Here is a 22,837-nt window from a genome sequence, read left to right on the forward strand (position 1 = left end):
TTTTTCTAACGCTTGAGTAGTTAATTTTTTCCTTCTTCACTACCACATAAATTCTCTCTCAAAAATATTTTTCGTGATATTTCTTTCGCTTCAAATGTTGGCATGAGGGAGCGCTAGTGGAAGAGAAATATCAGATCAAATAAATTATAAATTTGGTTAACTTCTGGAACATTCACGTGAACTGTTACAAGCCATAAAGCACTTCCCATTTATAACATTACTACAACAATAAACTATTTACAATTTTTATTAATATTCATCACCTTGATCACCTTGACTGCTGTTGATCTTCGAACTGGGCGAGCGGGCGTCAGTAAGTAAGGGAGTTCTTCCATTTATTGTGTAATATTCATATATTGTGAATTCATTTTATGGTACAAATGATATATAAAATCCTTTAAATTCAAAGTCTTCCTTAATCCTACGCAATTCAGTGCCAGTAGAGGAAAACAACGTCGAAAAATTAAGTTTATAGGCCAAACCTTGTATAAACCTAATTATAAGTAGTAGAGTGCTGCTTAATCTCTACATAAGGAACCAGACGTCGATTTTTTCTTTGCACTTTGAAATTAATAAAAAGGGAAGTATTGGAATTATCTAAGTTCTATAGCATGGGATTTATTTATTTGTTTATTCGTTTATTTGTTCATTCATGTATTTGAAAGCAACCTTTGATGGGGCCATAAAACAGGGAAAAGAAAGGATTGAATTTACTACAATTTCGCCTAACCTTTAAAAAAATTAGCCTTTTTTAACGTAAGTACTCTTTAGTGATTTCACAGATCATTCTCCTGCTAAAGAAAGTTCGAAGATCCTCAAGCAAGATCTTTTTCCTGAACTCAGAACGCCACAATATGTGGAATAATGGTTACCAGGGTTTGAGAGAGCAAATTAACGCAAAACGAAGTGAATTCGTCCGGATCCCTGCACGTACGAGAGATGGGACCTCAATTATCTATATTCACCATACTGTAGCAATTTTATTCCACTATAAACATTCAAAATGCAATTCAATTTTGAAATCATTTTATTTGCACTATAAACAAAATTTAAAATTTGGATGTAACTGAAACCAATTCATGTAACTCAATTACTTCAATTCAGTTTATTTATCCACGTCTCAGGTATTGCCGCTTCGCCTGATCTCGTCATAGGACCAAATCAGTCCCCAAGGATAACTCATCAAAATCTTCGTGAGCTGGATTGGACGAGAATTGACCGGAGGAGTGAAGAAGGTGAGCTGTGGTTGCTTCCCGCAACATGTTCAGTGAAATCACGTAAAAAATACCATACAAAATTTTTATGATGGAAAACAGTGGGGTCCCATTTAGGTCAGGAAGAACGATCAGAAATTCTTTACCACTATTCCACTATTCCAATCCTTTAGACAATTCCGTTGCTGTGGAGATGATTTTTTCCCACAGATTTGGTCCCGCATGTGGTTTTTTACTTTTTAAAACTCTCCTGTCCTCATTTCGTTACAAAAAGTGAAGGATAATCCAAAATAACGAAAAAATAATAGAGAAACTCTAAAGAATTTGAATGTAATTAAAGCTAAACTTTCGTAATTAATTGGGAATTTCTAAACTAATTCTCAATTTCTAAATAATCCTAATTTTTACCTAATGTTCCGCTTCTATAAGATTTCCTCTCTATCGACGGTGAGGTATTCAGAGGGGAACGGATATAGAGCTTTCCTCACTGCTTCGATGTGTACTTTAGCAGATTTTTCGTTAAAGGCATCACTCCACGAATCTGAGGTGGTACGGACTTCAGATGGAGTATTCGTATACCGTATATCGTAGACTATGGAGAGAGCGGTGATTCCGTCCATTTCTTCCTAATTGGCGTAAAAAACGGCCCGGAAGATAAGGCTTCGAGCGTCCGGCGTGCTATTTTCTACAACGAGTTCGATTGGAGCGCGCCAGCCGTGTGCACGCGCCGCATCTTCCGGGCCGTTTTTTTTACGGCAATTAGGAAGAAGTGGACGGAATCACTCTCCTCTCCATAATCTACGATCCCGTATTTGAATACTCCACTTGAAATCCGTACCAACTCAGATTCGTGGAGTGATGCCTCTAAGAAATCTAACATTTTCCCTAGCTGAACTCATGGGAACAAGAAATTTCGGTGTAGGACCACCGGTTGCCCATTAGTTACTTTTTGCTGTGTTTAACGCATTTTTTAAGCGGTATCCTTGAAAATACGCCGATTGTTGTAGTTGTTTATGCGAAAGATGAACGAGGTTGTTTCCATGTTCGACTATCCTTGAATGTTGACCTCTTGAATGAATAAAAAAATAAATAAAAATAAATAGAGTTGTTTTGTGGGAAAATGAAACCCTTCAGTTCTGTTTAAGGTTGGTGGCACTTGTATCCATTTGGTGAGCGCTATTTTGACGACGAACTATCGCATCGACCATGGATGGATAAACAAATTGACCTGGATTTTTTTCTACCCTATTACGGATTCCGATTCAACTACACATTTGTGAGTACACAGGAATTTTGCTGTGTGATCTAAATTGTATTGTATATTTAACAACATTGTGTAATTTGCGAATTCAAAAATATTTCTGGATTCCTTTAGATTTTCCAAGAAGGTTTCATTGCTTTCTCTCATCCATGGTACGTACAACCACCATATTCTTTTCCAAATCCTCATTGGCCAAGCAAACCAGATCCTAGTCTCATAGCTGTAGGTTTTTCCTTCTGTGTTATTCTGTAGAAAAGAAAAAAAGAGAAGAGGAAGGAAAAGAGAAAAAAACAACATGTGATATTTATTTGAAAAAAAAGAAACAAAAATGCTATTTGAGGTATTTATGGCTGAACAACAAATGCAACATGTGGGAGATCAACGGATCAGTAACGTTTGGTTTCGAGTGATAGAGAGGTATGAAGCGAAAGTTCATAAACAAAAACATAAACAAAAAACAACTGCAGTAATCTTGTCATGGAAAAATAATAATATAATAATGTATTATTTATTACATTTATTACTCATTATTTATTTATTTATTCATTCATTTATTTGCTATTTGCAATATGTATAATATCATTAATAACAAACGTATAATTTGTGGAAAAAAATAGAAACAAATAAATGGATGAGACCCTCGCAGTACCTTTATCTTTTTATTTCTACCTATTTCTGATGACTTTTAAGATCTTTTTCTTTTGAAAAAGTTATAGCTATTACTTTTTTTGCTAAATTGTATATTATATTTACATATTTACTTATTTATTTAAATATTTACAATATTTGAATTTTACAAATAAATGAATGTAGGCATTTAGAAATAAATTAATAAATGCCTTATAGGCCCTCGAATCTTATCGGATACAACAATTTACAAGTTGATTTCGATGAGAATAGTCCAGAACCGAGCATACGGCAACCACTTGGGGTCTACAGCTACGAAGATCCTCGGTCTGTGTGTTTTTTAATCGTTCTCTTCCTTGTTCTTTCTTTTCCTTCTTTCTTTTCATCAGTTTCCTTGCAAAATCAAATCTTTAAGTGAACTTTCTTCAGGTTCTATCGTACCTACCGTGGAAGACAACTGAAAACGCAACAAGGGCGATTGGAAGATCCAGAAATGCTGGATAGAATTACAAGGTGAAAATTAGTCCATTTAAGTAAATAGAATAGAAAAAATAGGAATAAATAGAAACAAATAAAATAAATAAAATACAAACAGAATATAAATAGAATAGAAAAATAGTGAAAAAAAAACAAGAAGAGAAAAGAATAGAAAAATAGATTAGTGTAGATGTCACTGTGCTCAATAATAGGCTTTTAGCTTCTGGTTTCGTTGAGCTTTGCTTTATCCAGGGATATCCGTAACTCGATGGTTGGAGCTCGAGGATGGAAAGCGGACTATGCCTTAGTGGTCACATGGGAACGAATGAGCTACGGTGGAGCACCGAAAATCACCGACATGAGCAAATATGAGCAGGCAAAACGATGGGTAGGACTTAGTTTCAGGAAGAATTCGTCACTGTATTCACGGAGGAAAAAAATGGAGAATTTCCAGCAAAATACCTATCAAATGGTCCTGGCAACGGATGAAATACGTACGTACTGTATGTTTAACTATGCGAATATCAATTGGACGTCCTCATCGCAAAGTGGAGCGCTAACACGTGGAAGAGGTGGAAAGCAAAGCGCATTGGTACTGTTACTTAGTAAACAACTGTCTTGGTAGTAAAAAAAAATGAAGAATAAAGTGTCTGACGTCTGTCGATCCGCTTGGGACCCGCACCACCACGTTCACTTCAATTCAGAATCCGTTGAGGTTCACGAACGTGTAACTGGCCCGAGCAATGACTTGCGGTGGCTAGCCGACGGGTCGAGTCAGTGTTTTTATCCTCCCAGACAAGTCTGGTACCAATTTATCGACCCCGGGGGGATGAAGAGCTTGGTGAGCACTAGGGCGGATTCGAACCCCCGATCGATCGTGCAGGATGCGGAACCTCTAACCGCTACACTACACCCGCCCCCGGTCTTAGTGATACTCAGAAAAAAATTCTCATCTATTCAACGGTAACGTTGGTTACCTTAGGTTACGTAAAAATTACATTGTACAAGTAAAACTATTTATTAGTATTACTTAGAGTCATCAGAATTATTTTGCCATATGTGTTAGGATGTTCGGGTGTAGCGCAGTCGGTAAAAGATTCCACTGTGAATGCACGATCGATTGATGGCTCGAAACCGCCCTAGTGTCAACCAAATCTTCCAGCCTTCAGGAATCGATAAATTGGTACCAGACCCGTCTGAGAGGATAAAACACTGACCTGATACTCGGCTAACCCCCGAAAGTCATCCGTATTAGCTAGACACGCGTTCCTAAACCCCCAAACAATCCTGAATTGAAGTGAACGCGTTCACCCATCTTCAGACCTTCTCAGAGCCTTGTTATATTTTATTTTTCTGTCGTCCATGTAGTAAAACTGTTTAGTTCGAACTGAGATTCTTCAGTTTTTTTTTAATTTAATTTTTGCCCTTTTTTTTCGCATATAGCTCCCAGGTGGGCAAAAGAAGTAAAGCTGAACGTCACGGATATGCGCGTACACATATGGTAACTTAGAAAATTTAACGATCATTAAAAAGTAGAATTATAAATATAAAAAGAACTTGGTCCAGGAGAAGAGCCCTGGGACCTTTTTCCGCCGTAATTTACTTCCTCATATCCTGCTTGAGCTACAATTTCCCTGTCTCAGGTCGGATTCAACGGAGGTAATGGGACCGGGTTCTATCAACTCCCGTTCTCTTCCGAAGGAAACTCGTACAAACTCGTACAATATGGATCAACTCAAGTATGTCGCTCCCTTTAGTTGTCATCACAAATATCCTTAAAATTCCGAGAATAGGTGGCTGGACGGTGGATGGCACGAATAGACGAACAAATACAGTATGGAGGTTGTACGAATGACAGTAGAGGTAATTTGTCTTTATGTTTTAATGGGAAACGGCTTTTCATGTACTGTAGCTGATTTTCAGGATCAATTGAACTTTCACAACAGTACGGTAATATGTTAGGCGGATTCGCATTGAACGTCACTGGTCCATGCCTACGTCCAAGCGATGTAATTAAGATGCAATTCGATGAAATTACTCTGGATTGTGAAAGGGTGGATTTACATATGTGGATACATGGAATGACGATAATTAGTTCCCACTATAATTAATTACCGAGTTCAGATGGATATGGTAATGGCGAGATGTGTGATACCGACAAATAGCGTCTTTAAAATTGGTCTCGTCGATGTGAAATTATCGGTGGATGCAGGGAAAAATTATCCATGGTGGACAAAATTCTACATAAGTTAGTTTATTCTTTACTCGTTTTAACTATTTTATTTATTATTATTTTTTCTTATTATATTATTATTATATTCATTTTAATAGTTATTCTGTAGTTATTCTATTTTTTTGTTATTGTTAGTGTTATTTTTATTCTATGGTTATTTTCCTAACTATCAGTAATTTTCTGTAGTAATATCTATGAAAAATACATCATAGAATAGGTCCAAAAGGGTGGAAAAGGATGAGGGAAAAAAAGCAGGTGAGTGTTTATGTTTCCTTGTTTTGCCAGTGAGATTTTCATGGGACTTGTGGCTCGAATTTTCAAGAACCTCATCTTTTTCAAAGGCCTGAAGATGGTTTGTGGTCTTTGATGCCATAACATTTCCCCTCAAACTCCTCTTTCTCTTTTTTCCAAGCCTGGATATCGTTCCAAGTACACCACACAAGAAATCTAGGTACACAAAAACAAATTAAACAGTCTTACCGACTAGCGGAGCTGGTGAATCACCACCTTCTTACAGATTCCCACCCAGGGCAAATGAGTTCCGCGCACTGTGAAGTATCCTTAAATTCTGATGTCTGGATAAGGTTAAGGAACTCCATGTGGGCGAATCTTATAGCTCACAGTGTGCCAAGGATGGCATAAAATTATTATTAGTAGATTAGCATTTTTATTATTTTTTTAGATTAGGGTTTTTATTATTTTTTTAGACTAGCATTTTTATCATTTTTTTCAGATTAACAGGTTCCTTATTTTTTAGATTAGGATTTTTATTATTTTTTTAGATTAGCATTTTTATTTTTTTAGATTAGCATTTTTATTATTCATGGATGGATTCCAGAAGGAATTCCAGAACGTTTTCAATGTTTTCCAGTTCATGATGCCGCAGTTTCAAGAAAAGAGAATATTATTATTGTTGTTATTATTATATTATATTATATTATATTATAACTATAATTATTAGAATTAGACCAGCCACCTTCTCGTTCAGTTCAACCCGGTTTGGCACGACGAAGGGTGAACCTGATAAACGATCCGAGAGAGCAACTGAATAACTGGAATTTTTATGATCCTCAGGTAAAAATATCCTGGTGCTGTCGTCAAGATTCCCATCCGATGGCATTAGCAGTGTAATTACGTACCGTGCGCCTATTCCAGAACCTTACACTTTCTTGGGAATGGGAGAATATCACGGCAAACACGAACACTGCAGTTGACATCGCTCTATGGGGTTATTGGGAGGACACTGAAGGTCATTCATTCAAGCAGGTACATGAATAAATTGAATTTCGTTTAGTCAAATAAATAATAACAAATAAAATAACAGATTGGATACATTGCGAAGAGACATCCGAATAATGGGATACTGTCATTTTCGCCCCGTAACCTGGAGGTAATTTCGTTTTTGCATCTTAGTTGAGTACTTAGTTCCGCTTTGACAAAAAATTTCCTGGAAAATAAATGTGAATTTAGGTGGATCTCGAAGGCGACGTGGATGCTTGGCGCTTTTACCACGGTGGTGTTATCCAGGTTCGAGCTGCCGACACATGGTTGGAGGACAGAGGAGATAGGTGGGACTGCGTCTTATATACTTGTCACGTGAAGTAGAAATTTATTGGTGTAAACAAAAAAGAGAACAAAAAATAAAAAACAAAAAGGAAATGGAATAAAATAACTTAGCTTGGAGCGAATTGATTCAAGAACACAGACATAAACAAGGATTTCAAATTTGAAAGAATTAAAGAAAAGAATTAGAATTAAATAAACAAATTGAAAGAATTAGAATTATGTTAAAATAAAAAGTGAATAAACTAAGGTAAAGTAAATAAAATCAAAAGCTGAGGTATTGCTTGGAGATTTTTTGCGGATTTTTTTTTTGAAAAAAAGGAAATCGAACTCAGCTAGTTCAACACGACCTGACTTCTGGTGCAACTGCGAAAATAGTTGTGCTCGAACTACCGTAGTGAGACTCGTTCGCTCACCTCTGCATTGCTAGTTAGGGTCCCATAGCGACTGCAACAAACTGTGTAAGTGCAGTCAGGTCAATTTCGACTCTGGCTTGAATTTCTTAGGAGTTACGTAAGTCTAGTAATTGTCCTTCCGTGAACAAAAAAATCACCTGCAATTGGGTTCGGCTTTCTTAAAGGCATCACCCCAAGTATCTGATGTGGTACGGATTTCCGGTGGAGTATTCGTATACGGTACAGTAGATTATAGAGAGGTGGGTGATTCCGTCAATTTCTTCCTAATTCCCGTAAAAAACGACCCGGAAGATGCGGCTTCGGGCGTTCCGGCGCGCTATTTTCTACAACGAGTTCGACTGGAGCGCGCCAGCCTTGTGCACACGCCGCATCTTCCGGGCCGTTTTTTACGGCAGTTAGGAAGAAATGGACGGAATCACCCCCCTCTCATTAATCTACTATCCCGTATAAGAAAAGAATCCTCCTGAAATCCGTACCACTTCAGATTCGTGCCTTTAAGATGATACTCAAAGAGCAATCTGAGTATTCGAAAGAAAGTTAGTTTCCATAACTCATCCTGTATTACCTGAGAATACTTTTATGAGATAAAAAGCAATTCTTAAAGTTTAATTTAAAAAAAAACTTTGAATTTACTTTGATGATTTTAATTTCCTCTAATACTCCTATACTACGGAGTTTTAATTATAGTTTTCGTAAGAGCTCATATTTTCAGAATGCATTGGTCAATGCCGATTCCCTTCGGATGGTTCTTCTACAAAAAATGGGAGTATGAGTACGGTAGGGATTGGGCGTTACAGGTGGGTCCCATTCTATCTCAGATTTTTATGGATCTCAATGAAGTCATCTTCAATTCACATTGGTGACCATTGCAGATATGTCAACACTGGTTCGATTACGATGGAAGAAGAGAGAATTTTGTAATGGAACTTGAGCCTAAAAGTCAGTTGTGTGCTTCAAGAAATAACTTTGAATTGAACTTGTAGGTGCAAGATTCAAGATTAAAAATTGCACCGCGATATCATTACAGTTATCCTGACTATTTGGGTGTAATCGGTCCACAGCGGTGGGGTGTGGGGAGGGGGTACAGTATCATAATACCATAATGGCATAATCGGCTGGAAACCGCCTGAAGCATGGTGCATTTGCGTTGGAGGCGTCAAGCGATCCTCCCGAAAAAACGAGAACTCCCTCCCTCCTTCATTTTTCATTCTTTCTAGTAATCCCTAATATAGTAATTAGTAATGAAACATAATAAATAACTTTTTTTAACAAATTTATCTAAAGGGCGGGTGTGGCGCAGTCGGTTAGAGCTCCATTGTAGCCACACGGTCAAGGGTTCGAAACCGCCCTTGTGCAAACCCAATTGGTTCCAGACTTGCCTGTGAGGATGAAAACACTGACTTGATACACCGCTTGGCCTCCGCAAGTCATTGTATAGGCCAACACGCGTTCTAAAACCTCAACGATTACGAATTCCACTAAAACGGGTTGGCGCATCCAGACTAGATTGATACATCAGTGATTTTAACCCTTAAATTAATCTAAAAGATCGATAAATAAGTTAAAGTACGACCCCCATACGACTTCTTGCTGAGAAAATCCCAACATACGCTTGATCCTTTGCGCAGGCAGCGGTAAGCCCGTGGTGGCGCATTGAAGCTGGTGGCTGTGATCGAGATGGGACCCTTACCTGATCTCTCCAATCCGATTCCAGCAAACAGTGGTCTTTCATCCACCAATAAATCGATAAAATAATTCGATAAATTCGTACTAGAATTGTCTGGAAAGACGAGGACATCACTGGATACATGGGTTGACCGCCGTAAATCATCGCATAAGCGGTACACGTGCTCCCAAAGAAAACTCAAAACGATTCAGATGGGGATGCGTGGGCGGATCCCCGTAGGGATTAATCCAGGCCACTTTATCCGCTTTATTTTCATGCGCATCATCCTTTACTTTACCATGAAATCTTTTTTAAAATCATTTTTTAGAGTTATTTTAGTTATTATATCAATGTCACCTTATCCACTTTGCCCTGAGGCGCACTATCCTCTACTTCATCACAAAATCTTCCTCATCATTTTTTTAGAGTTATTTTTAATCTTCTTTATTTTTTTATTTTCTTTACACAACTCTTTATTGCCTAAGGTACATTTCAATCGTTTTTAACAACTTAATCGATGTGATTCGTTTTAAGCTTCTGGAAATCGCCTAGAATTCCTTCACAATGTTCTAGATCAATAATTGATTAGTGTGAAGCATTTTACTACAGTTTATCCTTTGTCAACGATGCTTATTACAGTACCCTGTCCATGTACGTTAGATCAAGCTCTACTGGATATCGGTCGTTTCACTGCTCTACCCGATTGTGATGCGTTCGGGGATCATCGATGTCATTACACGCAGGGAGCTCAACATTGTGTTCTTTCTGCGGCTAGCGTGTTTGTTTGTTTTTTTTATTCCCCCTCAGGGCATTTTTTTACTTCAATAGAAGATTTTTTTAATCGTGTAGTTCGCTTTAATCGTGTCATTCGATTTTTTACCACTTTTTTTAACTTTTTTCTTTGGATGGACCGGCGCAGGTCAAACGTGTTGCTACGATTGGGATGGATGGTTGATGTTCAGCGATGATTTCGAATATAACGATCAATATTTACGATTTTATTCTGCTGGAGTACCGTACCGGTAAAATTCCTAAATTGAACATTTCCAGAAGGATTATAAGGAATTTTATTATTTTATTTTATTTTTTACTTTATTTATTTATTATTATTTTATTATTTATTCATATTTATTATTATTATCATCATATTATCATATTTATTACTTATACATATTTAGTTTATTTTTAGTTTATTTATATATATTTATTATATTTATTTTTATTTATATATCTATTCTATTATTTTATTATTATTTTATTTTTTATTTCATTTTTTCGAAGAATAACAAGGAATTTTATTATTTTATGTTTTATTTTTTTTATTATGTTTGCTGCTATTTTGCTGCTTTAGAGCTCATCCATTCGGATCATTTCCCTATAAACGTCCTCCTTATGTGCCGACGATGTCGAACTTCTATAATGACCTTTTGCCCTACGATATATGTTGCAAATGGGCAGGACATTGTGAATTTTATTTTTGGCGTCGACAGACGAGCACCTGTCAGGAGTACAAGCCACCTACTATCGGTATGTACCACTAGAAAGAGGTCTTACTAGGTAGATCGTACTTCTTTGTCATAATATAAATAAATATAAATCGATATTCGATAAATAACTACGGAAAAAAACAAATAAAATAAAGTGAAAATACGAATAAATAGTGAGCAAAAATTACAAGTTCACCATGAAACATGAAAAACCGTCGCTTTTTTCTCATTACTTTCATAAACCCTGCACGAAAGCCAAACATTGATCTCCTGAACTCGCCACTAAAGCTGAGAAGACACACAGATCTGTAAAGGTGTGAGAAAATATTAAATATTTATAAATTTATTTCTGCTCTTTACATTAGATCTATTTATTCTATTTATTAACTATTAAAGACATCACCCCATGAATCTGATGTGGTACGGATTTCAGTGATTCCGTCCGTTTCTTCCTAATTGCCGTAAAAAACGGCCCGGAAGATGCGGTGCGTGCACAAGGCGCTGGCGCGCTCCAATCGAACTCGTTGTGGAAAATAGCGCGCCGGAACGCCCGAAGCCGTATCTTCAGGGCCGTTTTTACGACAATTAGGAAGAAATGGACGGAATCACTCTCCTCTCCCAAATTTGCGACCCCGTACAGGCATACACCCACCTGAAACCCGCACCATCCCAGATTCACGGGGTAATGTCTTTGATTAGTATGATGATAATTTTATGGGTAACTAACGTTTTATATAAGTAACATTTAACACTATCATTATCATATCACCTTGTTTGAAGTATTTTTCGAAATCATTTCTTTTTTTTTCTCATTTTTTATTATTTATTTACTTTCATGTAATAAGTTGAGCACACAGTTATTAAAAAAATGATGAGAAAATAAAAGTATTGGTAAAGTTACCGTAAATAATCTTGTATTTTTAACTGCATAAATCTATCATATTGGTCTAGAAATCAATAAGAATTAGATCAGTATAAAAAAAAAACTAAAAATACTATCTGGTAGAGAAAGAAATGCTCTTTCAAATAGCCTACCAAATGACGATAAACGCTTTTTTTCTGTGTGTGAGTTTATACTTTAAAAAAATGCATTACTATTTTAAAAATTAATTTATTAATTAAATTAAAATTAATTAAAATTAACTCAAAAAATATACGATCTATTTAGTTGTATTTAGTTGTATTAGTATTTGTTTTCACAGACAGATAAATTTTCGAAGAGGGGCGAAGAAAGGATGAATTTTTTTTTGAAAATAATTTCAAAAAAATACTTCAAGAAAGGTATAAGGTATGAGAGCTGCAAAAAATGAAGAATTATAGAGTTTCGAGTGAGAAAGTTTTCTTAGAAACTTAATTTTTGAAATCTAAAGGAACTAGAGGATACCGTATTATTATTGTGAATTGACCCTATATGTATATTCTGATTCTGAATTGATCGTTAAGGATTCGTGTACGGTGAGAACCACTTCGTCACCTACGATGGGACAAGATATTCGTTTCATGGGAAAGGTTTCTACATTCTGTCAATGATGAAGTCACCACGACATGATTTTATGCTTCAAGCCCGATTCGAACAACCACCAGAAACCCTCTGTATGAGATTTTAACTCTATTATTTACCTGAAATAATTACCAATTTTTTCCACTTTTTTCTTTTCCAGGGGAAGAACGTGTTCGATCCACCGTGATGACTGGATTGGCGGTAAGGGATAATCAGTCCTCTGTAGTTCAGGTAAATTAATTTAATAATTGTTTTCTTTAAGAGAGCTTTAATTTTTCCAAATAAATTAATTTAATTTTTAATTGTAAATTTAAAAAAATCATGTAACAAATAATTGGTAATTTTGAAGTAATAGTAATAATTTACTAAAACTTTTTTCAAAGTAATAATTTTATTGGAGATTGTTTTTTTCTAGATTTTCACCTCCAGCCAAGATTTCCCTCTGAAATGTGATAAAATAGAGCAGTGCTGTGTAAGGGAGAAGAACCAAAAAGAATATTCCCGGAATTTTTAATGAATTTCCAAGCGTTTTTTAAAGTGGACCATCCAGGAGCGACCGTTCGCATATCCGATACGTCGTCTACAAATATTTTTTGAATTATTTAAAATTTCGCTCAATGATTTATCCATGACCACCATTCATGACTTCTTTTCGTTATGTTTCCTCTACAATCTTTCTTTCCTTTTTTTTCCTCTCCCATCCTTAAAGATGACTTATTACTTTTGGCGAATTCGGATGTTTTTTTTAATTTTGTAATTCCTAACAACCTGCAGAGTATAATTCCTTTTTTATATGACAGTCGTTGATTTATTCTTCTCAGAAATATTAATTAATTTATTCTTGTTAGAAATATGAAGAAAATCCTAAACTACCTAGCGTATTGTACTGTAAATCCGCATTAAAATCGTACTGTATGCTGCGGAACTTGCTGTGCAAAAAAAATCCTGCCGACTGAAATAATGTATTTTAATTCGAATGATTTTCAATAAATAATATAATAATACATAGTAATCACTCAAAGTCAGAACAATAATCCTTCAATAATCATAATATCTTTTATTGCAATGACCGAAATATCTAGTAATATTTCGGCGGGCCAAACACGCTGGCCTATTGTGACTGATCTTGGTGGTAGCGGCAAAAATAGAATAAGATTTTATGGTTGAGCTGATTTTCTGGATTTTCTGGATATTCCTGACCCTGAGAAAGAGCTGTAGACAATTGGAATTTTTCATACGAAAAATGTTGAAGAATAAAGCTATATGCTAGCAGTCAATCCTACCAATATTCTCTTTCGGTCCTGAATTTATTTCTTTATTAATATATTATTAATATGTATTATTAATTATTGTAACTTATTAGCTAAGAGGTAAGTTTTGCTATAGAAGTCCACCGCCTAGATGTTTAGCGCCAAATTTTAGTCTCGAAAGAGTGTATCAATAAAGATTTATTACTATTTTTTCAGTTTTCGCACTAAAGGGAAAAAAATTCTTGGAAAAGGATATGATTTTACCAGTAATTATTTAGGTATTTGCACGAAAGGATCATAGAAGATGGAGATATCGTACAGACGTCTATGTGGACGGTGAACGAATATTTTTCGACATGCCATGGAAGAAAATTCAAACGTTTAGTGGTATGTGAGATTAAACTGAATTGATTTTCAAAAAAAAAAAATTCAAAGACAAAAATAAACAGTGGCAGAGAAATCAATGGATAAACAGGAAACAGTAGAAATTTTGTACATTTGTGGATGTTGCATGTTACATAGAAATCTGAAGTTAATCCGAGGGAAGGGAATGACGGAAATTCCGAGGGACGTGAAAAAATTAGAACTACCATAGTACATATCTTAGTAAGTATTTCTTGTTGCGTAGCATAAAATTTTGCCGCGCCCGCAATCATGGGTGGATTTTTTGCGCCGCACCGCACGGACAGAAAAACTATGAACGCAACTTCGTACCTCAGGGAGGCGGGATTGTCGCTGATGATTTAAAGGCATCACCCCACGAATCTGAGGTGGTACGGATTTCAGCTGGAGTATTCGTATACGGCATTGTAGATTATGGAAAGGGGGGTGATTCCGTCCACTTTCCGTACCACCTCAGAGAGAAAGACGCGGCGTGTGTACACGGCTGGCGCGCTCCAATCGAGCTCGTTGTAGAAAATAGCGCACCGGAACGCTCGAAGCCGTATCTTTCGGACCGCCTTTCACGGCAATTAGGAAGAAATGGACGAAATCATCTCCATAATCCTCTCCTTAACCTACGATCCCGTGTACGAATACTCCACCTGAAATCCGTACCATCTCAGATTCGTGGAGTGATGCCTTTAACATGCGATTTGCCCTTCGTTAGATTTTCTAAGCGTGACCTCAGCACGACAATTCCTGAGGCCGAGGGTTATGTCCGGATCAGAACTCTGTCTGGACTGAATCCTATTGCCTTAGCGTAGTGGGAAAGTGGAGCGGTGGTGAAGCTAACGGCTGCGATCGATATGGGACTCCTTCTCATCTTTCCAGTCCAATGACTGCAAACAAAGGTCCCGCCACGATTGTAACCGCCTGATCCACAGCGAGACTTTAGCCGAAGCCGATTGTGCAACTGCAGAGCGCCTCGAATCATTTTGATCCGATTATAAAATCCTTTAATCTATAAAAAAAAACTTGTATTCTTATTACATCCAGTTCCACGAAATCTCCTACGTCCAGACAAATGAATCGTATCCATAAACCGCTACATGTTTCAGGTGTTACAATTCGTTCGCCACCAAGAAATATGAACCAATCCGAATTGGAGATTATGTTCGCATCCGGTGCTGGTCTACGGATTGAGGAAAGTCGAGGTCTCCTGAATGTTGTCGTCGCTCTTCCTCATACTTTCAATGAAAGTAGCTGGGTCAGATTTTTTTTACTGGGAATTTTTCCACTCTTCAGTTTGTTCCCATGTCAAGAAAATGTTCAGCGCAGCTGGGAGGAAACAAAAAGTGAGCCATTTTTCTGGGAGACAACCACGCAGACACCAATTTTCTCTCGTTTCGATAAATGTTCAACATATTATCGGACTGTTGGATTGCTTGGTCAGTTTTATCCATGAAAAAAAGAAAAAAAAAAGAGAAAAAAATGAGTATGAAAATGAAAATATTCGTTGAAAAGTGAGAAGAAGAAAATGTGAAAGAATTGAGAAGAAAACGAGGAGAGTCTAAAATTTTTAAACTATTTATATTAAATCATATATTATGTATTATATTAAAACTTAAAACTTTTAAAATTCAGATTGTTTTCTTCCTGGAATTAAGAATGAGTGTATATTTTCGTAGATAAGCATAAATACGCAACACTGTGCAGACAAAAATGAACGTCCAGCATCTTCCGGAAATGTTTACGTATTATAGTGGCATCTAAAGTTTAATTATTTATATGTACTGTATCTGACCGCACTTGTTACAAAAAAATTTTAAAAATTTTCAAAAATTAATTTAAAAAATTATTTTAAAAAAATTAAAAATTATAATAAATTTCAAAAAATTATAATAACCTTAAAATTATAATAAATTTTAAGAAAATAAATAGAGCGCAAAATTTTTAAACCTGCATTTATAGGCACATACAATGGTGATCCTTTTGACGATCTCACCACTCCGGATTGTATGGAAATTCGAACGAATTATCCACAATCTGAGCCCGATGCTAGGAATATCTACTATGAGTTTGGTGAGAAATGTAAGTTTTTTATTTTTTTTTTTGAATTTTTTTATCCTATAGTTACGCTTAAATATCAATTATAAGAATATTTCTATTGGATTTGGTCCCATAGATAGGTCCCAGAGATAAAAATCCGTTGAAATCCACTATTATAGGGCGCCTGGATCGAAATCTCCATATTCCCTCTTTGTTTCAGCCCGAATACAAGCCAATTTACGATCCTTTAAGGTTTGTTTATTACGTTTAGTACGGAATTGGTCATAAATATTTCCTGGTCGGATTTGCCGGACAATGACACCGCTCTACAATGTATTTACTGAGATTTTTTTCTGTTCAATGAACTTAGTACATTTTAAATATCCTAAGAAGTGTTCTGGAGGCTGAATGGGACCCCTACGCTTTCGACTTCAATTCAAAATCTCTTTGAGGTTTATGAACACGTGTGCAGTCCTACCACGACATTCGGAGCTCACAGGTGATATAGCTGAGGTCAGTGCTTCTATCCTCGCAGACAGGCACCAATTTATCAACTCTGAAGGGATGAAGGACTTTTTTTTCAGCGTTTCAGGACGGGTTCGAACTAGCGATCATCGAGTCACAGCGGAACCTCTTACCAACTGCGCCACTCCTGTCCCTAATGAATTTTTTTTGATAGACTTTGAAGCCCTAAAATATATCTATTTTATTTAACCTTGAGAATAGACGGTGAAGTTTTTCCAAGAAGGAAAACTTTAAATATTACCTCCGGTCTGGTTAAAAGTTATGGGAAATGATGGTTTTATATTAAGTAAAACCTAACACCGCCACTATTATATCACTTTGATTAAAGTGTTTTTTGAAATCATTTAATAATGTAATTTTAATTTTAGAAGGGCCGATTTAGCGCAGTCAGTAAGAGGTTCTGCCGCCTGCACGATCGATCGGAGGTTCGAATCCACCCTAATGCTCACGAAGCTTTTCGTCCCTTCGGGGTCGATAAATTGGTCCAGACTTGTCTGGGAGGATGGAAACACTGACTTGACCTATCGGCTAGCCCTCGAAAGTCATTGTATAGGCCAATTACGAGTTCGTAAACCTTAAACGATTCTGAATTGAAGTGAACGCGGTGCCGCGGGTCCCAAGCGGATTGACGGACGTCAGACACTTTATCCTTTATCCTTTATGATCAACTCGATTTATAATTCGTGGAGAGTAAGCTGCAAAGTTGGTGGAAAATATTTTAGGAAACAAAATTTCTTTTTTTCTGAAATCTTTAACTCCTCACTAGCTGAGCCCTACATTCTAACTCCATTGGTTAACGCCAGAAACTTTTTATCCTTTATTTTTTTATCCCGGCAGGAGGCGAAAAATCTGGTAGTTGTTCCACCTGCCTAAGGTAGGAGAAACGTTATTAACGTTAATAGAGATGATGCAGCTATAAAAAGAAGTTTCTCACATAAAATTAATTCGTTAATGGGAATTTCTGGGCGATAGCAGGGGTTGATGAAGCGTGTTTTCCATTAAGTGCGAGGCGCAAACCTCCTAGCACTTACGTGGCGCATTTCTGTCCCTAACGTGAGCGGAATTCTCGGATACGGGTCTTCATCTGACTGCAAAGGAAGCGAATCGACGTGAAACACAGGCGTAAGAGGTTCGGATGTGAGCCGGTGGATAGTTTGAAACCTCCCCCCTCCCCCTATCTAAGGCTATTACATCCGAGATTTATTTACCCGTCCGAAGAATTAAATTTTAAAAAAATAATAAATTCTTGCCAGATTCGTTTGGAAGTATAAAAGGATGTTGAGACAAACAAAAATCGACTTTAACACCATTCCAATCCTGGAAAAGTAGACTTCACACAGAGCGGAAAACTGCTGTTGTGCCTGGGATCACTCATAATTTGATATCGCATTATTACACCAACAATATATGGAGTTATCTTTTTAATTTTTTAAAGGATTTCTCTTAGGATTCTTTTAGGATTTTTTTTTAGGATTTCTTAGGATTTTTTTTTTGGGATTTTTTTTTAGGATAAACTAATTTTTATGAGGAAAATTTTTTTTTGGAATTTTATCGAAAAAATGAAAATCCGAACTGAAGCTGAAATTATTGATATTTGATTGTTTCTTTTTGAAAGAAATGTTTTTTTTTTCTTCTTAAAAAAATGTAGACTAATTGCACTGTTTGATGTTTATTTGACCTATATAATAAGCCTCGCAGGTAATTTTATTGATAATTAAGCCTTAAATAATTCTTAATTAAACTCAAATTCGCTTCCACATAGCGACTCCAAGCGATTTCCAGTCAAGTCGCAAATGATATGCTCATTGGAATCGTTGCTAATAGACAGAATCGATCCGATCTGATTTTTATTTTAATTTCCCCCTTTCTGCACTTATTTTTCTTATTTTTTAAAATTTCTAATTTGGTCTTTTCAATCTTTCTATAATCTTCTAATCCCTATGTAAACATATTCTTACTTAAAAATTTTGAAGTGCGGCCACTATGAAGGTTTATGGTTTTGTTACTCGTTTTAATTTTTCCAGGACCCTGTAAAGCATTGTAGTTGACAGCAAAACTAAAAAATCTAAGAAAAACTAAACTAATATAATTAAGTATAAACGCTGTATTGTTTAATATTTACAGTTTTGCGGATGAGCGATATATTCCATTATTTGATCCATGGCATCATTCTAACTACAGCAGTTGGTCCGGGCTTATTTTTAGTCGAGAAGAAGTGAAGGTTGTTTGGCATTTTTTTCAGGAAAATTTTTTTTCTATCTCAATCCGTGGCTGAATTTGTTGATTGTTTCCTTTTTTTAAATTTTCCTTTTTGAAAATGAAACTGAGCTCGTCTTCAGCGCCTTCGGGTTACAGGTTCTCTGTCAAGGAGTACCCGCTTGTGAGTACGATTTTATGTCCAGTGGTCGACGTGAAGATGCACTGGATACGTTGGAATATGAGAGAAAATTCGAGCTGAAAAAGCAGAAAGGAGAAATAAGAGGTGAACGCTCAACTTTCTGGATGTTCTCCTTAATCATCAGCTTCTCGGACATCGCTGTTCGCGTTTGGCGGAGCGCTTAGCGCAGCCGGTTAGAGGTTCGGCTACGGCTGCACGAGCGGCCGATGCTTCGAGACCACCCTAGTGCTAACCAAGCACTTAATTCAACTGGGGTCAATAAATTGGCACCAAACTTGTCTGGGAAGATTTAAAAAAAACACGGATGGGACCCATTGGTTAGCGTCAAGTTCCGCCAAGTCACTGTGAAGCTAGACATCTGTTTATAAAATCTCGAACTATTTTGGATTGATATCGAGCTTGTATGCGAAAAAAAAATAATGATGAAAATAAATTTATAAAATAATTTATAATTGAATTGTATATAAATGTATTGTATTGTATAATAAAATTGTAGTAATCATAACGTGAAAATATACATATAAATTAGCGAATTATATAATAAAATGAATAAATAATGGAAGTAAATAAATATATTGATAGAAATATATAAAGAAGAGGACAAAGTGCACCGCATTAATCAATCCTTGGGGGATTTTTTCGCTTAAATTTAATCATTGAAAATTTTTTTTTCGTCAGGATTCAGTCAGGGGAACATTCAATTTTCTTTGTGCAAATTCAGGGAAATCACGCAAATCAGGGAAAAATTTGATTCTAAATTGTGTAAATATTTAAATTTTAATTAAGTGCAATCCTGTGGACCGCTTGTGAAAAGCAAAGGAGTTCTAAAGTACCCCTCAGGAAACAATTATCTTCACGGGATTACCGTTACATTTTCATGTAAACCGGAGTATTTTTTGCATGGAGAGCAGCAACGGTGAGTAAACAACTGTATTGTATCTGTTTTTTTTTTTGCTATATAGCCTCACATTTTTTATTTTTATTATGACTTTGGCGGATAAACGATGGAATTTTCAGGACTTGTATGAATGGTACTTGGACTCCTGGTTGGTGGCCATGGTGTAGAGGTGTGAAGTTGAAAATTAAACTATTTATTATTATTTATTTTATATTTTTATTATTATTATTTATTTTATATTTTTATTATTATTGTTTATTTTATATTTTTATTTATTATTTATTTATTTAGCCCTATGAGTGACTTCTTCTGTAAAATTGTAAAAGAAACTTTTTATAGAACGAACTGAGGAAACTGCGCTCAAATGGATGACAGGGATCCTATCATCCGTAGCAATTCTCCTGGCTATTGTAACAGTTTTTGTATGGTGTATGATGGAGGGACGAAGAAGACAGAGAGATTTTATTCGAGGCCGTAAAATGCCAAACTCAGCGTAAGTTCACTTCATTTGTATTAGAGATCGGCACTTTATTTTCATTTATTTTTTAAAATTATTTTTTTTAGATCCATATTTGGTTAAAAGTGCGGTAGTTTATATTTACTTGCAAGAATAATAAGCTTCTAATCCTACCGTTTCGATTCGTTCTGAAAAATTTCTTTTTCGTTTCTTCTAAAAACCGTCCTACGAATTTTTTTTTTTTGCAAAAAGAATTTGAACTTAAACATTTTTCTTTTCAATATTAATAATAATATTTTTTTATTAATATTAATATTATTATTATTTTTAATAATATTATTTTATAATAATATTATTATTATTTTTAATATTATTATTTTATAATTTTTTTACTATTTTTATTATTTTTAATTTATCTTATTATTAAAATATTAGTTTTAAAATTTTTTTGACCACATAACTCTAAAAAACCCCAATCCCTTATCTTGGAAATTTAATCCTCATCGGTGATTTCTAAAAAAAAAAACGCTGGTACGGAAAGTTCTGGAATGCTCAGGGACCATTCCGAGAATTCTTTTGAAATTATTGCAGGGTGCTGCAGCAATCCCACTGCTCTCCAATTTCTGATGTTTTCGCAAAAATCTGCTACTTCTGCTTCCAATTCCTTCTTGGTACTGGGACAGGAGGTTATTCAGCCGGTGTTCCGGGTCCCATCTTCTTATTTTGAGTTACCAGTGCACGTTAATCTGAGGTCGTGGGATCCGTCTACACTCCGTATCACTGTTTTTGGGTTCGGGACACTAATCTGATGTGGTGGACCAGTTCCATTCCATCTCATTATTTTTTTCCCCTGGTGTACGGTTTGTCCCATTCCATCTCACTGAATCTTGGCTGGCGTCGACGTATCAATCTGGTCTCGATCCTTTCTTCGTGCCAATTTCCCTGCTTACTGGCCCTATGGGACCCATTAACCCCATCTTCATGCTTCATTCCGCAAGCACACCTATCTAGTATCATATGATAGCTGTTAATGCTTTGTGGCGGCAGAGCACCGCTTCGTGTGACACTGGGACCCATCTCACTCCATCTCACTGTATTTATGACACCGCCACAACTACTTGACGCAGTGGGACCCTTCTCACTCCATTTCACTGCCCGCTGATTGTCATTCTGACAACTTCGGATCCTCCGCAAAAATCCAGAATCAAGCCGATGTAGAACACGACTCATTCCATAGAGCATTTCCATGACACAAAGACTTTGCGGCTGGGATTCCGTGGGAAAGTCATCCATGAAATCTAGTGAAAAAAGATGAAAATTTTCCTTCAATATTTTTTCAAGTTTCACTTTTTTCTTCGATTTTTATATTTTTTCGTTTCCACGTTAATCTCTAGTATTATAGTGTTGTAATATTGTATTTAATATAGTACAGGTACAATACATCCACATTTTCAGGTGGACTAGCGTCGGGAGTAATGTCTCGCTTAATCCGACAAAGCTGTACGCGACAAACTCCAAGGATTTCCTGAAAAATGTAAGCCTATGCACAAGTTCAGCAAATTTATGGTCTGTGAGCGACAGAACAAAGTTCCGTTGAGCAACAGATTTTCCTGAAATAATTCTGGAAGAGTTTTTTTCCTCTGTAATTTAATTCGGAAATTTTTCGCGAAGGTTTTGTATAGTTCATTTTCGCAGTTTCTTCAGGATTTCTACGAAGATACGTATAAATTCAGTTGAAATTTTTTCTTCTAAATTTTTTCTTCAATTTTTCTTTTTTTTCTCTAATTTCTTTTTAAAAATTAAAGTAGCGGGTGGAGGCTGTGTAAAAAAATTGATCACATATTAATTGAATGCAATTTTACTCAAAATTATGTATCACACTCAAATTTATTGTTCATTTATTCATTTATAATAAAATCATTTAATTTTTGCTCTATCTTTGGTTTACGTTAGGTATGCCCTTATGAGAACGTTAGCACTTCTTTCTGACAAATTTTCTACGTTTACAAAATTGTGGATAATTTGTTCTCTTAGATGTAGATTTATTCTGTTCAAATTTTATTATCTCTTATTATTATTATTATTATTATTATTATTATTATTATTATTGTCTACCATAAGAAAAAAGTAAAAAAAAATCGTACAGTTTTTGAAAATCGCTAACTAACGACATCGTGAGAACCAGTCAAAACTTTTCCAGGATTTGTCTCCAATTCAACAACCACCTCTTCACCTCGAGTCCCCTTTCCGTCAATCACCACCGATAGGTTAGTTTTTTTTTCCTGAAAATTGTTCCATTTTTCCGAGAGCAGGTCATTTTTGTTCTTCCAGACTGTAGCGTCGGGTGGTTTTGGCGTAAAAGTGCCTTTTTTTAAATAAAGGTTTTCTATCGTACCATGATATAAATTCATTCACGTACGTAATAGAAGCGAAC

General features: G+C 35.9%; 1 protein-coding gene across 5 annotated transcripts in view; it reads left to right on the forward strand.

Annotated features, from left to right (window-relative positions):
* RB195_007860 (uncharacterized protein) overlaps positions 1 to 22,837 on the forward strand; it is a gene marked incomplete at both ends in the record, with an annotated part of 52,965 nt that overhangs the window by 29,772 nt on the left and 356 nt on the right. For 2 of the 5 annotated variants that reach the window (XM_064181724.1, XM_064181723.1), the window contains 35 exons: positions 1,125 to 1,235; positions 2,360 to 2,490; positions 2,590 to 2,697; positions 2,816 to 2,892; positions 3,322 to 3,429; positions 3,532 to 3,615; positions 3,832 to 3,967; positions 4,034 to 4,171; positions 5,223 to 5,318; positions 5,373 to 5,442; positions 5,503 to 5,633; positions 5,704 to 5,827; positions 6,801 to 6,886; positions 6,968 to 7,078; positions 7,137 to 7,202; positions 7,283 to 7,380; positions 8,504 to 8,588; positions 8,664 to 8,730; positions 10,097 to 10,235; positions 10,420 to 10,479; positions 10,809 to 10,984; positions 12,388 to 12,537; positions 12,606 to 12,676; positions 13,974 to 14,082; positions 15,195 to 15,343; positions 15,410 to 15,524; positions 16,048 to 16,167; positions 16,305 to 16,377; positions 18,775 to 18,871; positions 19,006 to 19,132; positions 19,835 to 19,964; positions 20,066 to 20,115; positions 20,286 to 20,439; positions 21,859 to 21,937; positions 22,604 to 22,670. In XM_064181724.1, the coding sequence (XP_064038491.1) occupies positions 1,125 to 1,235; positions 2,360 to 2,490; positions 2,590 to 2,697; positions 2,816 to 2,892; positions 3,322 to 3,429; positions 3,532 to 3,615; positions 3,832 to 3,967; positions 4,034 to 4,171; positions 5,223 to 5,318; positions 5,373 to 5,442; positions 5,503 to 5,633; positions 5,704 to 5,827; positions 6,801 to 6,886; positions 6,968 to 7,078; positions 7,137 to 7,202; positions 7,283 to 7,380; positions 8,504 to 8,588; positions 8,664 to 8,730; positions 10,097 to 10,235; positions 10,420 to 10,479; positions 10,809 to 10,984; positions 12,388 to 12,537; positions 12,606 to 12,676; positions 13,974 to 14,082; positions 15,195 to 15,343; positions 15,410 to 15,524; positions 16,048 to 16,167; positions 16,305 to 16,377; positions 18,775 to 18,871; positions 19,006 to 19,132; positions 19,835 to 19,964; positions 20,066 to 20,115; positions 20,286 to 20,439; positions 21,859 to 21,937; positions 22,604 to 22,670 (3,693 nt within the window). Of the gene's footprint in view, positions 1 to 1,124; positions 1,236 to 2,359; positions 2,491 to 2,589; positions 2,698 to 2,815; positions 2,893 to 3,321; positions 3,430 to 3,531; positions 3,616 to 3,831; positions 3,968 to 4,033; positions 4,172 to 5,222; positions 5,319 to 5,372; positions 5,443 to 5,502; positions 5,634 to 5,703; positions 5,828 to 6,800; positions 6,887 to 6,967; positions 7,079 to 7,136; positions 7,203 to 7,282; positions 7,381 to 8,503; positions 8,589 to 8,663; positions 8,731 to 10,096; positions 10,236 to 10,306; positions 10,317 to 10,411; positions 10,480 to 10,808; positions 10,985 to 12,387; positions 12,538 to 12,605; positions 12,677 to 12,860; positions 12,918 to 13,973; positions 14,083 to 15,194; positions 15,344 to 15,409; positions 15,525 to 16,047; positions 16,168 to 16,304; positions 16,378 to 18,774; positions 18,872 to 19,005; positions 19,133 to 19,834; positions 19,965 to 20,065; positions 20,116 to 20,285; positions 20,440 to 21,858; positions 21,938 to 22,603; positions 22,671 to 22,837 lie in introns of those variants that run through there. The other 3 variants (XM_064181725.1, XM_064181721.1, XM_064181722.1) reach the window with 3 other exon arrangements.

Source organism: Necator americanus, chromosome I (assembly GCF_031761385.1).
Source record: "Necator americanus strain Aroian chromosome I, whole genome shotgun sequence".
NCBI lineage: Eukaryota > Metazoa > Nematoda > Chromadorea > Rhabditida > Ancylostomatidae > Necator > Necator americanus.